This window comes from Pantherophis guttatus, chromosome 5, assembly GCF_059756535.1.
Source record: "Pantherophis guttatus breed Tessera chromosome 5, ASM5975653v1, whole genome shotgun sequence".
Taxonomy (NCBI): domain Eukaryota; kingdom Metazoa; phylum Chordata; class Lepidosauria; order Squamata; family Colubridae; genus Pantherophis; species Pantherophis guttatus.
Window position 1 is genome coordinate 95,487,714 of NC_142067.1, and position 17,094 is coordinate 95,504,807.

Genomic DNA, 17,094 nt, shown 5'->3' on the forward strand with positions numbered 1-17,094 from the left:
GTGCCCCCGGCTGTTCCTGGACGTGCTGCAAGCCCCTTGGGGTCAACCTGGTTCGTTAACCTCGCCCAGTACACTTGACAAAAAACTATATTGTGCGGCTCCGGACCTTGAGGACCTCTTGGCCCTTCCGATGGTTGATGTTCCAGTCGCGTCTCTGTCCTCCAATTCCGTTGTTTCGAAAGACTCTCTGGACGGTCTGAAGGCGGAGGACCGTAGGGCGGAACTGGCCTTTCACAAATCGCACCAGGCGGTGACTTGGGCGATCAGTTGCTACTGCAACTTCTTTCTTTAATAGAGCCTCCCTTATATGGCTGAAGCAACTTCAACAACGTCTTCCACCGGAGGAGACAAGACCACATCAGGATATAAATAAGATTGTCGCAGCCACCGAGTACTCTGCTGATGCGTCGTGGAATTCGGTGAAGTTTGCTTCCTGTGCCCTAGCATCCATAGTCTCCTCCAGGCGTTTGTTCTGGCTGCGCCATTGGAAGGCAGATCTTAAAACAAAATGGAGGCTAGCATCTGCGTCGTACAAGGCCCCCAACCTGTTTGGGGCGGCCTTGGAGCCACTACTAATAGAGGACAGAGACAAACGGAAGGTGCTTCCGTCTTCCTACCGCCGTTCAGAAAGGCGTTACATGCCATATAGCCAGCGTCAGCCATTTCGGTCCTTTCCTGGCTCAGGCGGGTCCTTCTCCCGCAGATCCTCCTTCTCTGGGAGTGACCGCTCACAAGGGAGAGACTCCTTTCATGACCGAGGCAGATTCCAACAACAAGCTAAGCGGCCTTTTCGTGGCTCCAACTACAAGCAGTCCCGCAGGGGCAAATGACTCGCTGTTAGCGGGTCCCATCGATAGGCGACTTCAACTTTTCCATCGCCAATGGGCCCATTCGACTTCGGACTCCTGGGTGCGGCGCACCATTTCGTCCGGTCTCTCTGTCGAATTTGTGGGCTTCCGCCGAGTTGCTTTGTGCCTGGTCAGGTGCCAACCTCCCCCGATCGTCACCAGCTCATGTTACAGGAGATTGCCCACCTGCTTCATATCAAAGCTATAGAACCGGTGCCTACGGATCAACACAGGTCGGGCTTTTACTCGACACTCTTTCTAGTGCCCAAAAATTCAGGAGGCTGGAGGGGAAGCCTGAATTTAAAACTCTTGAATCTGTCGGTTCGTTACCGCAGATTCAAAATACACTCTCTCCGGTCAATACTGGCGGGAGTGCGAAAGAGGGAGTTCCTTCAGTTGGTGGACTTACGAGAAGCTTACCTGCATGTCCTGGTGCCCCCGGCTCACAGATGGTATCTGAGATTCGAATACGCCGGGAAGCACTTCCAGTATTGGGCTATGCCATTTGGCCTCTCCTCCGTCCCCCGCACTTTCACGAAGCTGGTGGCGGTGGTGGCGGCCACGTTACGGCCCCTGCTGGTGTGAATAATGTGCTATCTCGACGATGTTCTGATCCTATCATCGTCTCACGATCAGGCATCACATGACAGGAGTTTTGTTCTGGAGTCCTTCCAACGCCATGGGTTCTCGATAAATTTCGAGAAGAGCCACCTGGTTCCCGCCACAAGACTCATACATCTCGGGGCATTAATAGACTCAGTCAGGGGTCAAGTGTTCCTGTCCCCGGACAGAGTTCAGAGCATCATTGACTTGATTCGACAAGTACGTATCCTGGAGAGGGTTCCATTGATCCACCTAGCACAACTGCTCGGGAAAATGGTGTCTTGCTACAACATTGTTCCGTGGGCATGCAGACACTCAAAGCGTTGCAGTGGTTCCTCCTCCCGTTCCAGCGGTCGGGCCAGTCCTCCTTGAGTCACCGGGTGTACTTACGTCCTCAGGTTCGTCTATCCCTGGATTGGTGGACGTCTCTGGCACTTCTCAAGGGCTGCGACTTCCTAGAGTCGGAGAGACTTACCTTAACATCCAACGCCAGCCTCCAGGGCTGGGGAGCACACCTCTGCAACCTGGTGGCGCAGGGTCAGTGGTCGCTCACAGAAGGTCAGAGCAGCATAAACCTGCTCGAACTGCGTGCAGTCAGGTTTGCCCTTCTTCATTTCCGGAGGTCGGTGGAGGGCCGCCACATCCTAGTCCTCACAGACAATACAGCGGCCAAGGCGCTCATAAACAGGGAAGGGGGCACGAGATCCAGAGCCCTAATGTTCGAAACAGAAAGTCTCTTCAACTGGGCGGAGCGTCACCTGCTCTCGATACGAGTGGATCACATTTCAGGGGTGGACAATGTACGGGCCAACTGGCTCAGCCGGGAGTGGATCGACCCGGTGGAGTAGCAGTTGCATCCTCGGCTCTTTCAAGAAATTTGCTCCCGTTTCGGGAAACCGGAGATAGACTTGTTCGCCACTCGGCAGAATACACAGTTGCCGTGTTTTGTGTCCCAGTATCCGGACCCCTCGGCAGAGGATCGCGATGCCCTTCGATGTCGGTGGCCCAGCGGACTCCTATACGCATTCCCGTCCATTCCTCTACTGACTAGTGTCATCCGGAAATTGCTGTCAGAGAAAGCTGACCTGATCCTGGTGGCTCCCAATTGGCCCCACAGAGCGTGGTACACCAATCTCATTGCACTCTCAGTTGTCCAGCCTTGGGTAATCCCGTCACACCGGATATCACTGCGCCAGGGGGCCGTTTGTCATCCGGAGCCCCAGTGGCTCCAGTTGGCCGTCTGGCATTTGAACGGGTCATCCTGAAGAAGGCTCATTTGTCAGACGGCGTCGTTGGAACTATACAAGCGGCTAGGTGACCATCCACTTGTTGAATTTATGAGGCTTCCTGGAGGACCTTTTTTGCTTGGGGGGCTTCAAGGCATGTGGACCCTACTTCGGCGAAGGTCGAGGAGGTTTTGGAATTTCTGCAGACGGGACTAGATAAGGGGCTAGCCCCTGCGATGTTACAATGTCAGACGGCAGCTTTGTCCACAGTACTTGCTTGCCCTCCTTATGCTTCTCTGGCTCACCATCCGCTTATCAGGAGGTTCCTTCATGGTGCTACGAACTTGTGTCCACCCCAAGTTCACCATTACCCGACCTGGGACCTCCCTCTTGTTTTACAGGCCCTGACCTCACCACCCTTCGAACCTTTAGCTGCTGTTTCGCTGAAACACTTGTCACTTAAGGTGGCATTTCTTTTAGCCATCACCTCCGCCAGGAGGGTGTCGGAACTCGCGGCCTTATCAGTCCGGGAGGACCTGTGTATGTTTCAAGACAGTGTGGTGATTCTGAGACTTGATCCTACGTTCATCCCCAAGGTGAATTCCCTTTTTCATCGGGCACAGGAACTCACCTTGCAGGACTTCTGCCCGTCCCCATGGAACGCTATAGAGAGATGCTGGCACAAGCTGGATGTCAGACCGGCACTTCGAACGTACATTCGCAGGACGCCACCTTTCGTCGTACAGAGGCTCTTCTAGTCTCGTTCCACCTGGCCTCCATGGGCCAGAAGATATCATCGGCCACAGTGGGCAGGTGGATCAAGGCATGTATCTCATTGGCATATGAGTTGTCAGCGAAGCCGCTCCCAGGACACATTGTACTACACTCCACCTGTAGAGTGGCCACTTCTGCGGCATGGGCGACACAAGCTTCCGTAGTGGACATCTGCAGTGCTGCGACGTGGTCTTCGGTTTCGCAGTTCATTCGCCACTATAGGATAGACTCTTACTCCTCGGCTGACGCCTCCTTTGGTCGGCGAGTACTACAGAGCGTCCATTTAGACCGGGGTTCGGAGGCAGTCAGTCTCCCGCCCTAGGGATTGAGCATGGGTATATTCCAGCCATGGATAGTGGGAGCAGCGCTCAGGAAAACGGACATTGGCTTACCTGAATGTCCCTTTTCTGGGCGCTGTGACCACTACCCATTCGCCCCCTGTTTTGTTTTTTTCGGGTGTTTTACATTCTGATTTGAAGACTGCCTGCCTGTGTTCCGGATTGGAGGACAGTTTCCTTTTTGACTTGCCAGTTAGCTTTCACTGTTGTGCCTTGCTGCGCCTTCGTGATAGAATGGAGGAGCATGGGATTGGAGGCGTGGCTAGTCAGGGAGAGTTTAATCAGCTCTCACTCAGTTAATGTCAAGATCTGAGGGAAGATCCCAGCCATGGATAGTGGTCGCAGCGCCCAGAAAAGGGACGTTCAGTTAAGCCAACATCCGTTTTCAACAAATTTATACTACATACCAACACATTCACTGATAAAGTGTGTGTGTATGTATATGTGTGTAGGGGTATTTGTGTGATCATCCACACACTTCTAATCTTTCTGCCTTCTCTCTCCTAGCTTTGCATATATCTATATATGTATTTGTATGAATGTGCATGCATATAAACTTGATTTCAGAAGACTTCCTTTAAAACATTTCCTTTAAAAACATTTAAATTACATGACAAGCAGTCTCTTAATATAGATAATTATTTAGTTTCCGTTATTATTTCTGTCATAATGGAACACAAGAATTACCTGCTACTTGTACAGTTTTTCTGCAACGAATTAATCAGCTTTAGTTACCAAATCTGCTGAATCAAGATAGAATATAATAGGTTTACTGAGGTTTACTTTTGATTTATATTTTAAAGTGAATTTTCAGTATGCTTGGACAGGTTTCCTTTGCTATTTAAATCTATTTTTACATACTAACATTTTGGGTAACGGATTGCCTTTCTATTTGATGATAATATATCTTATTATCTGAAAATATTCAGAGTAATTAACAATAAGTAATAAGATAAATATAACTCACTTTCCATATTTTAGCCATTGTAGTTTCTGCTTAACCAAGATTGTCTGTCTTTCCTTTCCTTTTGAAAGATAAACCTGAATAAAAAGAAATCTGGTAACAAAGCTCACTTCAGGAAACACACTGAAGGAAAAAGCTTCCTTCTTTCTGCCACTCACACCGTGGTCTGCACACAAATAAAATAAAATTATGAAATAATATACAAGCCAAACATAATTTACAAGGATGGCCTACAAGTAACGTAAAAGGTTCAAGCGCTTACTTCCAAAGGCCAACTGTGGAGCTGTGAATCCAACTAGAAGTCAACTCCATTAGAAGGCTAAAATTATTTTGACTTGAATTGTGTTTTATGTCAGGGTCTTGCAATCTGATTATTTTGTCCTTTCCCTCCTTATTGTTCAGGAATATAGTGAGGCATCCATCTGAGCTACTTCTGAATGTTATCTTGTAGTTCTGGACTTTAAAAAATGCTTCATCCCTTTTTGTGTAGGCAACAATTTATGTATATCACCATTAAGGTAATCTTCTATACTTTATACAAGAGCTTTCTTGGAATACTTTTTGTTTCTATACATTTCCACAGTTGTTGAATGTTTGTTTTCTATGATATATATATATATACATACACACACACACACACACACACACACACACACACACATATTTGCCACATACCATTGTTTCCCAACAATGGTATGTGGTATATAGCTAAACCAATGTAAAGTATGCAAGGATTGATGCATAAAATTGCAACGTTGACTGATATTGATTAGTTTAGACTTGGTATGATATTAATCTTTACTGGGTTTTTTTGTTCTTCTTCCAGAACAATCATAAAGCAAATCAGACTTTAATGTAATCATATTTCAAAGGAAAATTGGGAAATATCCCAAGAGAACATCAATATTAATTTTAAAGAAAATATGTGTTACGAATATCAGAGTTTACACTACAGTATAGGAATTCCCAGTGTAATATTGAAGGGAAGTTAATTTTATCTTTTTTATATAAATTCTTGGTTTCTTTTTAGCAATTAAAATAACTGCTTTTTCTCTAAGCAATATCATAAATAGTAAAAGAATAGTAAGATCATCAAGAAAGCAAGTAATAGGAATTTTGTCTAATCTGAGAAAGACTGTCACAGATTAGGTAAAATGTAACATTTTAAAGGCATATCTTAAAATAAATTCAAACTTTGGATGTGCTACAGGCCTTATGCAGAGTTAAAATGTGTAAATGGTTAACTTAACTAAAATTAACAATAGCAATAGCACTTAGTCTTATATACCACTTCATAGTGCTTTACAGCACTCTCTAAGCCAGGGGTGTCAAACTGAAGGCCCGGGGCCTGGATCCGGCTCATGTGGTGCTTAAATCTGGCCCATAGGGCTGCCCTGGAAACAGTTAAGTACCTGCCAGCAAAAACAGAGTTCGGAAGGGCTGCATGTGGCCCTCCTGAGCTCTGTTTTCACTGGCAGAGGGTTGTAGGAGGCCGTAACAGCCGAAAATGGAGCTCATGAAGGCCTCAGGCAGCACTCCCAAGTCCCTCCAGGGTTGCAGAAGGCTGCTGTAGCCAAAACAGAGCTCAGGAGTCTGTTTTCACTGGAAGAGCGTTGGGCCACCACAGGTGCCCCCGACAGAAGTGATGGCGAACTGGCCACACCCACCCTGACCTCACCCACTCCGGCCTCCCAAGGTCAAACACAACCCTGATGCTCAATGAAATTGAGGTTGACATCCCTGCTCTAAGTGGTTTACAGAATCAGCATATTGCCTCCAGTAATTTGTACAAGATGGCCGGGTTTTGTTTCTCTCAAAATATTGCTGGAGATATTATGTCTCAAAGTTGCTGAATCCTCAGAATCATACAATAGAAGGCTGCGGTACAGGGTCACACAAATGACTATATGACCAAATGACCAAATGACCACTTGACATGGAATGACCCTTGTTCAGTGGTGGTTCCTCCTGGTTCAGCCTGGTTCCACCGAGCCGGTAGCGGTGACGATATGACATCACCAAACCGGTTCTTCCCCCCCACCCCGCCCACCCCCTGCATTATTCTTACCCTTTATTTGGCCCCACCCCCAATCTATTGCTGACTCCTGAGTCCCAGCTAATCGACTAGAGGGAAAAAAACTGTTTAAACTCTTGCCGCTGGGCTTCAAAGGGCCACCCTACAGCTGATCAGTGTTAAAAGAAAACAAATGAGTAGACCGGTGCCTGCAAAAATAAATGGGTAGACCGGTGCCTTCAAAAATAAATGGGTAGACTAATGCCTGCAAAAATAAATGAGTATACCAGTGCCTGCAAAAATAAATGGGTAGACCAGTGCCTCCAAAAACAAATGAGTAGACTAGTACAGCTCTGCAAGCAGTTAAAAGCCTGGTAGACCAGTACCTCTGCTAAATCCTAAAGAATTGTCACATGACCATCAAGCCACACCCACAGAATTGGTAGTAAAAAAATTTAGAACCCACCCCTGCCCTTGTTATTTATTTGGATCCTGCCTTTATTATTTTTACAAATAACTCAAGGTTGCGAACATGTCCACATACCTTCTTCCTCTTATATATATAAAATAGGATTTTTTTAAAAAATAGGCTAACTACTTCTGTTTATATTTGAGAAAGCTACTTATGCATGTCTTCTGGAAGTCCTGGTCTTTCAATAGAGATAACTCAGTCATATGTTAACAGTGTCCATTCTGTAATCCAAGTAAAACATCTGGCTTGATAGTTTATGGTTTATAGTTTATAGTTTGGCACAGCCAGTTTTCCTTCTGCATTTTGCACTATCCTTATATTGATCCTTGATCTTTTATTTGGCAAAATAAAGTTAGTTATTTATTATTGCCATTGATATCTTTGGTTTGATTCTTATTGGAACCATTTGTCCTCAGGACAAATATTTTTTCCAAAAGGAAAAAGGTACATTAAAGGTATTCTGATTTTGATATTGTGGATTTATTTAGGAAATAATAAAGATTACAGGACCGTTAAAAGAAAAAAAAATACTTTTGTTATTAAATTCATTTGTTTAATAAATAATAAATAATTTGATTTTTTTCAAAATCCAGTATGATACAAAAAGACTTGAACTTATGGAATAAAATTTTCCCTTGTACTAGCCCTTGGTTTCAAACTATTCATTTAACAATGATTGAAAGTGAAGTTGGAAAAATGTTAAAATATGAAGTTTCTGTACCATTTTTATAACGTGTTTGAAAACTGCTCCATGCCTGTTAGTGATGATTAGTTATTTTCTTACAATAAAGCATAAAATTAATTTAATGTGATCACAAAAACTAAGATAAACATAGTAAGAGACATATAGTTAATAAAACTAATATCAAACTGTATACTGATGGCATAAATAAGCCAGTAAATATTTCGAGTCTTAAATCTAAAACTCTGTTACAGCAATTATGGTAGCATACATTTACCCCTGCTTTTAGATATTTTTGGAGGGCTAGTTGCTAATGAAGAAAACAAGTTCATTTGACCTAAATGATTAATTAACAAGGGTGTCATTAGATGCAGATGCCAGATGATACAGAGGGAAGCACAACAATGCATGCAATATTATGACTCAGTACAGGGATATTACCTTGGCCCAATACAGGGATTTTAAACTTTCTTTCCAAAACCCTAGGTAGCAGAATACTGTCCTAAGCAAAATTGATTGATTGATATTAAAGAGAATGTAGAAAGTTACCATACAGGCCATTTTACAAAGATGAGGAACTTTACTCCTATATCTTGTAGACCCAAGTGAAGAGCAGGTTGCTTTAGAGCTGTGGTGGCGCAGTGGTTAGAGTGCAGTACTACAGGTTACTTCTCCTGACTGCTGACTGCCTGCAATTTGACAGTTCAAATCTCACCAGGTTGATTCAGCCTCTCATCCTTCTGAGATTGGTAAAATGAGGATTCAGATTGTTGGGGGCAATATGCTGACTCTCTAAACCACTTAGAAAGGGCTGTAAATCGGTATATAAATCTAAGTGCTATTGCTATCAGTAAAGTGGCTTTCTTAAATCTCAGTGACAATAACCATTGTGGTGAGAAACCAAAATGATTTAAATGGTTTGGGAGGAAAATGAAGATATGGTTGAATGGAACTGATAATATCCTCAAAAGATAATGTATGAAATGATGTTCAGATGTGGGAGAAGCAAGGATAATTTACAACGATAGAAAGGTATGGGGAAGCATAATGAACGGTGTTGGAGTAAATTAGATTTAACTATATTTTCTTTTCTATCCTTCCAAGTTTCTTTTGCCCGCTGTTTCTCACTCTTATTCTGACTTGGCGTAACATTCTTTATCCTGAAACGGAACGATTAATTAAATTAATTAATTAAAAATATACCCTATTTTTAAAACAACTTGATCTTTAAAAAGGTTTCACTTTTATCCATAGTGTTTTTGAATATATGTGGTTAAAGTCTTTAGATGGAAAAGTTATCAAAAGGAAATATAAAATAAGTGGGAAGAAAAGAATTAGGCATTCAGTCAGTATGGTTCACTAATAATATCCAATACGGAAAAATAATAGAAACTTGGCAACCAGGGAGATAATGAAGGATACCAAGTCATAAAATGTGTAATTTCTGAACAAAATTTGGTTATGATATTGATGAGTATGCAGGAATACTTGATATTAAAAACAGCCTTGGGATTTTATACAGGAATTTTATTTTATAAATAAAATTCATAAAATTTTATATGATTTAAGACTGTAATTGTTTCCCAAATGTATGAATTCATGTGTCACATGAATAGATAAATTTGTTGGATTAATGAGGATACCTGTGAGCCAGCATCTCCACCTTTAGTACAAGATTTGTAAGAGACAGATTTATCAGGCAAATGTATTGTGTTGTAGATATGGAATTGAAGACCCAGCAGAAGGCTAGTGTCAGGGTTCCAACCAACTCTGACTTCACTCAATTCGCGCCTCACCTCTGACCTGTTTTCCCCTCCCCCCCAAGGTGTGTCAGCTGTCTTGGTAATAGTCAGAGTGCTGATGTGAATTCATCTCCTGGTATTAGAGGTTCTTGTAAACAGAGACTACCTTCTGCTATATCTCATATATTGACATCTCCTCCATTGCATTTTAACATCTGAGGGCAAACTGATTCAAAGTGAGCTGCTTTGATAAAGAGTTCAAAGAAAATAGGGTATTTGTCCACAGGGTATAATGCAAGGGTGGGTTCTACTTACCTTTACTACCAGTTCTCAATGGGGCCGTGTGCGCTTGTGCTTTGCTTGTGCGCACGCGCGCTCTTCTGCACATGCGCAGAAGCATTGTGATGACGTCGGGATCGGTGGGTGGAGCCTCTGTCTGGTTTTTCTGGTTCTATAGAACAGATCCAAACTGGGGGCAACTTACATCTGGTATAATGGAACAAAAAAAAAATTATCTCAGGGCATCCAGAGGAGCAGTCAGTTCTATCAAACATAACTGGTCTGACATGTCCACTACATGATTGAAGCTATATCCCTTTTTAGTCATAAAGGGATTAATGCTTTGATTGCTTGGGCATACTTGCCATTACTGTTGACACTCCTATGAACATCTCTAGACCTGCAGCTGATTCATTTTTGACAAAGTGGGATGAAAGTAGTAGGGATGGTATACCATTTGTAGTACATATATAGCATGCCAAATTTTAGTTTGATGCATTCAGGAGTTTCACTACAATAAGGTTTTGAAATATTCCTCTGGTATCTTTTTTAATGTAGAAATAGCAGTATAGCATCATCCTAAGTATTGAGCAAAGAGTCAAAATTTTGCTGCTATAGTGCAGAAAGAGCTCCTCTCCAATTTAAAAATAAAAATGTTTAAAAACAAACCTCTTTCCTTTTTTAGACTGCACAACATCTGCATTCTGTGTAGTTTAGTTTAGTTTGGTCTATAATATGTATAATCTGTCTAAACATTTTATTTTTATCATAATTTCTGTATCTCTTCACAAAACTCTCTATAATTTAAGAAACATGTTTTAAAGCACTTTTTCAAAATCTTCTCTAAGGACAGTTTTTTCACATACCTAAAAAGATATTCTGTAGAATAAAGCAAGGTCTATTCTTTCTCTCATTCCAGAGAAAAAACACACAGATCAAGCAGTCTTGTTGATTACAATCTGGAAGTGGTTGTTAGTTACCTTTTACTATGATGTTTTTTTAAAAAATTCCCAACCTAATCTATAGCCCTGGGATTTATGACTATTTCAGATTCAAGTCATAATTTGATCTGACCCTATTTAACCTTTTCAGTGTCAACTAGATGTTACCATCTTATTGCTATGTGGAAAGAATGTATTTCTGAACTATTAGATCATGCCTGGAAATCACAAACTATATTGCTTATGAGATTGACTATGCATGCAAAGCATCTTTTATTCAAAATGCATCAGAAGAATTAACCTTGCATGTCTTGTCAAATATTCTGTCGTGGATTAACCTGCATAATATTTTCTTCATGGCCGGCTTTGATTTTAATATTTCTGTCTGATCTCATATTGTAATATATTTTATCTATCCCTATTGCTGTAGTTTCTGTGTTTATTCCATCTCTTCTCTTTTGTTTGTTTTTAATATTTTGGGGGGGAGCTCTGTATTTTATTTAAAATCATTTAATTTTAGATTTATTGTTTTTATAATAATTGAGTATCTTAAACCTGCTCTACATGTGAAAACTACATGGATAGATGAAGACTCATGGAAATAATAGATTTTCTAATTTTATCTTATAGAAAACTAAATGAACATAAAGATCCTGCATGATGTCAATGCTTAGAACTTAACTCATGTATGTTATAGTTATCTACCTAATTTATGTCATGAAGAATCAAGCATCACTTTTAAGTTGAATTTTAAGAATTTTTTTTTGAAATAGTAATTTTGAAACTTTACCAGAGAAAATACTGGAATTATTTCAAATGCAATAAAGTATAATAATTTTTAATTTCTCACCTCCTGTGCTACAGGATGGTGTATATCTTAAAATAATAATGAGAAGACAAGTTGGAAAGAGGTTGTGCTTGTTGACAATATACTGAGATATATTTGTTGCTGGGTGGAAGGATAAACTGAATTCAACATTTCCTGATATAATATGATTTAAGGATGTAGCAAATGAGGATTAAAACTGTGAAAACAAACAATTGTTGGACAATTGTTCTGAAGAACACTGATGCCTTACCAGTAAAATAAGAGATGCCTCCCCTCTGTCTGCTGTCCACCTATCCATGAGTTATCCTGCCTCTACTGATACTACTGTGGCTTGCCACCAAATTGTGATGTCTGGATTCTGAATAGACAGAACAGTTTAACTCAATCATTCAGAAAGATGTATTTTATTAAGTTTCCCAATGTCTTTGGGTCAGTGTTTCTAAATCATCATTTCTCTGGCTATGCCTGCCAGGAAAGATGTAGTAGGAATGTATCAGTGAAAAACACTTTCACTGGAAGTTTTTTGGTGTGAAATATTTATGTATTTGTTTGTTTATTTGTTTATTTTTCATTTTTCTAAACTGCCCCTCTCCCTTAAATAAGAATAAATTATTGCAGCAAAAAAGGTCATAAAAGGAGGTGCAACTGAATTGCTGATCAGCATTGCTGATCAGCAAGCCTTGTCCCAACTGTGGTCATAACTTGAAGACTTTAATTATGAAAATTAAAGAGGAAAATGTTATATATATTGGATCTAGCAGGTTCCTGAATGTCCATGTACTGCAACACATGTGAAATTAGGTGCTTGTTTCTTTGTTTGCTTGTTTATCAAACATCTCAATCACAGCTCTATATGTATTCCTATAGCTATTTGGAAATGAATAAAATGAGCAAGCAATTTTGTGGATGACGTTTCATCAAGCTTTATACCCTTCTCTTAACCTTTTCACATGCTGCTACTCTTGTTTTTGTGTTAGTCTAAAAGCTAAACCTGTACCACATGTTAATGAAAGCCTTTATATCATCTAAGACAATCTTCATAGAGTCTTCATTGCTGCAATGAACTCAGGAAGTGTTGACTGCAAAACAACCATTACAATTGCATCACAAGAACAGTGTTGCCCAACTGACCTACTTTTTTTCTTGTGTTCAGAAGGTTGTTTGGCATTGCTGGATAGGGATAGGCATACTTTGAGATGTACAGATGGATATCTTTATTCATATTAGTCTACAATGTTTGCTACTCTCTTTTTGGTAAAAGCTTAATTAGAAGATAAGAAAACTATTCCATTTTCCACAAAACTGACTTCACAGCTTTATTTATATTTTAATCCTTTGTATTAGAGAATGTTTTAAAATATAGAATTTTTACATCTGCAACTAACAAATATATACAGTTTTATTAAATATACAGTTACAGAAGTAGATGCCCTTGAGGAAAGCAGCAAGCTGTATTTTTGATACAAAATTGGAAATAGAAAAAAATGATAACATATATGAAGTACGGTAATATAAAACAGGCAAGTCTTTCCTGAACTAAAGAAATCTAATATTTGAATCAGTCAACAAAGACTCAAATTTGGTAGGTTACTACACTTGATTTTAATCAAAAGGCTAGTTAATTACTTCTTTTTTGAAAGAGTTTCAATGCCATTGGCAAAAAGATAAAAATAAACAGGATTTTTATGAGAATGGCAAAGAGGAGTGAATAAGTTTGTCTGGAACGAGAAAAAGCCGAGAGTTAAACTGAAAATTATGCAAGATGTTCCAGAAAGGGGAGGCCTTAAACTTCCAAACCTACAATTGTATTATGAAGCAGCAGCCTTGACGCAAGCAAGTGATTGGTTTGGAAGGATAAAGACTGGAATATTGAATATAGAAAGTCATGATCTTGAATTTGGTTGGCATGCATATTTATTCTATGAGAACAAAGTGGATAAAGTATTCAAAAGCCACATACTTAGGAACTCTTTGATGAGAGTCTGGAAGAAGCACCGATTCAAATGGGATTACAAAATACCGCTATGGCTGGATCTTGGTCATATTATGTGGAATACAAATATAATGTCACTCGGGGGGGGGGGTTTATACAAAGAAGTTCTTTTTATGGATGGGGGCAGATGGCAACTAAAGACAAAATATTGATATTTCAATCACAATCAAATATTTCAAAATATTTCAGTGGAAAATATAAACATGGGTTTTTTGCTTAGTTAAGTAATATTTCTATGCCACATGAACAACATCTTAGGGATGTAAGAGGTAATACAGAAACGTTTGTTTATGTGGATTGCAGTATACTATATATCCCAAAGGTTGGGATAAACAAGTTGTTAAGACAAGAAACAAATGTGTTACTAAAATACACAGTGGCTGAAATTAATTCTAACAGATGATGCAGAAATAAGTTGATATATATGCTAACTTAGATAGAAAGAAATGTCATCATAACTATATTTGGTTGGGATTGTTGAAAATACAGGTAATCCTCAATTTATGACCACAACTGAGTCCAAAACTCATGTTGCTAAGTGAGACAGTTGTTACGTGAATTTTTCCCATTTTAAGTTCTTTCTTGCCACATCTCTTAAGTGAATCACTGCAGGTGTTAAGTTATAACATGGCTGTTAAGTGAATCTGGCTTCCCCATTGATTTTGCTCATCAGAAGGTTGTAAAATATCATCCCAGGACACTGCAACCGTTATAAATATAAGTCAGTTGCCAAGCATCCAGATTTTGGTCACATGACCATGGGACTGCTACAATAGTAGTAAGTGTGAAAAACAGTCATGAGTCACTTTTTATAGTGATGATGTAACTTTGAATGGTCACTAAATGAACTATTGTAAGTCGAGGATACTTATATATACCTGTAGATATATATTGGATTGTTGGGATGGCAATAGTGAAATCATTTTGTGAATCTCTGATGACATGGTCAGTTTGGATGTGAGCAAGAGCCCAGGAAAATTTTGAAGCTGACTTGCTGCATTATGAATGAGTGCTTTGGGTTTTTTTTTAGCATTGTTGACAAATCCCCAATTGCCATTTATGAATAGCTAAATTGTTAATTATTAGATACTGTAAGATCTTATGTATTTGCTTGTTTGCATCTATCTGAAAACAACATAGTATCCCAATAAACAATTATACTTATATTAATGTTTTTGTGGTATCTTAATTGGAGACAATAGGAGAGCCAGTTTGGTGTAGAAGTTGAGGGCACTGGGATGGAAAATGGAAGAGCATGAGTTCTGGTCTTACCTTAAACTTGAAGCTAACTGCGTAATTTAAGGCCAGTAACTCTCTCTGATTTGTAGAAAGAAGGCAATGGCAAATCACTTCCAAAATATTGCCAAAAACGTTGTAGGAACTTGCATCTTATATTGAATATGCAGGAGTTGATTCCTTCCCAGGGTCTCATACTGCATGTTTTCACTTCTGTAATGCTATTTTGCAAGTAGCCTTTGTATTGGAACTCTGGGAAAAAGTTACATTCTATATGCATCAAGATATTTCTGGGGCATCCTTCCATAACCATGGATGGATGGAAATTATTGTTCAGAAAAGGCTGTATTGTGACTAAAACAAGAAAATACAAGGACTGATTGATGATTCCTAGAGCTACTGACTTAAATATAGTGTCACAATGAATTAAGTTATGGCACATTTATTTTGTTTGAAATATAAGCATAAAAGAAATCTAGTGAAGTTACATATTAAAATTATTTTTAATTCTTTCAACAGAAAACGCTGTTCAGACAATCTGATGGATGAGGATGAGAAAGACAGGGCAAAGAGGTAAGTAGCCAGTTTTTTGGGAAATGTATTTGTATGTTTAACATAGGTTTTTAAAGAAGAAAAACAGCAAGAAGCAAAAAAACTTGGTACTGTACAAAAAAAGCAGTAGAATCTCCATAATTGTTTTGTGCCATTCTTTTTTTACATTTTTGCATTGAACATGGGTATGTAAGAAATGCAGGATTCTTTCCTTCATATGTTAGCTTTAGGAATTTGAATTTACAACACTAGGGTATACTTTCAGCCAAAGCAGTTCTTTTAGCACTTTGTTGTCTTTTAGTTTATTTCATTCTAATGTAAAGAATTAATTTTCTTAAGAACAGATCACAGTAATAAATAACCGAGTGATTCCATGTCTACTAAAAATTTAATTATGTTCATAGGGCTTCACGCAATAAGTCTGAAAAGAAGAGACGTGACCAGTTCAATGTTCTCATTAAGGAGCTCAGCTCAATGCTTCCTGGAAACACACGTAAAATGGACAAAACGACAGTTCTTGAAAAAGTCATTGGCTTTCTCCAGAAACATAATGGTAATTCTTGTGTTATCTTTAAAATGAAGAATTACTCTACTGAGTTGTCTTAATATCCATTGCTTTGTAATTAAGAGTTGAATGCAAATAATTTACTGCAACCGGTTGTTATTTAGCTGAAAACAACTATTTCCCTTTGAAATACAAATACAAATGTACTTTTCAAGTAGACAGCTATTTGAAGTTACAACTGCCAAAACATTTTAGGGAGATATTTATGCGAGCGAGATTCAAACAGCTTGACACAATGGTCAGATATGGGAGATTCCATTCTATACCCTACAATGAGCGTCTCTGCATTTGCGGAGTGGCAGAGGTAGAAGACCTGGCTCACATCCTATTTGACTGTTGCTTGTATAAGGGGATGAGAGACAGGTACCTTGGTCCATATACCAAACAAATGACCCATTGGGATCCCCATATCAAAACAACTTACTTTATGTGCAGCCAGAACCTGAAAATAACATTTAACACAGCACAGTACTTAAACAAAATGGTTCGATTGAGATCTGCATACGTGGGACTGATTGTAGATTGTAAGGGTGACACCGAAATATAATTTTATGTCATTTTACTCTATTTTATATATTTATGTATCAAATTATAGTGTATCTTATCCTATAACTATTATATTTTACCCTACTTTTATTTTAAATTGTTTGAATAAGATTTTATTGGTGATATGTTTTTCATCTTGTGCTTTGATATGGCCTATAGCTAATCAATAAAGCTAACTGAAACTGAAACTATTTCTCTTTGAAATTAGTTTGAGATCTTTTAGTTTCTAACTGCTGTGCTTTGAAATACTTCGTTAACATCAGGGTATCTAAAAATTAAGATGGGTCAAATTTTAAATATTTTACAATTGTTCTATTATTTAAATTATTTAAGAATTTAAATTATTTAAGAACATTTTAACAAAGTCCTGTTTAGCCAATTTGCCAGAAATAAGAATTTAAGCAGATATGAATCGTGGGAATTTTGAGAGAGTCATAGCTAGTCTCATGAAATGACGGCCTTAATTGTTACTGCAAATAACAGAACCATT

General features: G+C 39.2%; 1 protein-coding gene across 1 annotated transcript in view; it reads left to right on the forward strand.

The window, feature by feature from the left end:
- NPAS2 (neuronal PAS domain protein 2) overlaps nucleotides 1-17,094 on the forward strand; it is a 64,498-nt gene that overhangs the window by 19,021 nt on the left and 28,383 nt on the right. Inside the window, exons 2-3 of the mRNA XM_034431282.3 lie at nucleotides 15,461-15,514; nucleotides 15,898-16,046. Coding sequence (XP_034287173.1) covers nucleotides 15,461-15,514; nucleotides 15,898-16,046 — 203 coding nt within the window. The remainder of the gene's footprint in view (nucleotides 1-15,460; nucleotides 15,515-15,897; nucleotides 16,047-17,094) is intronic.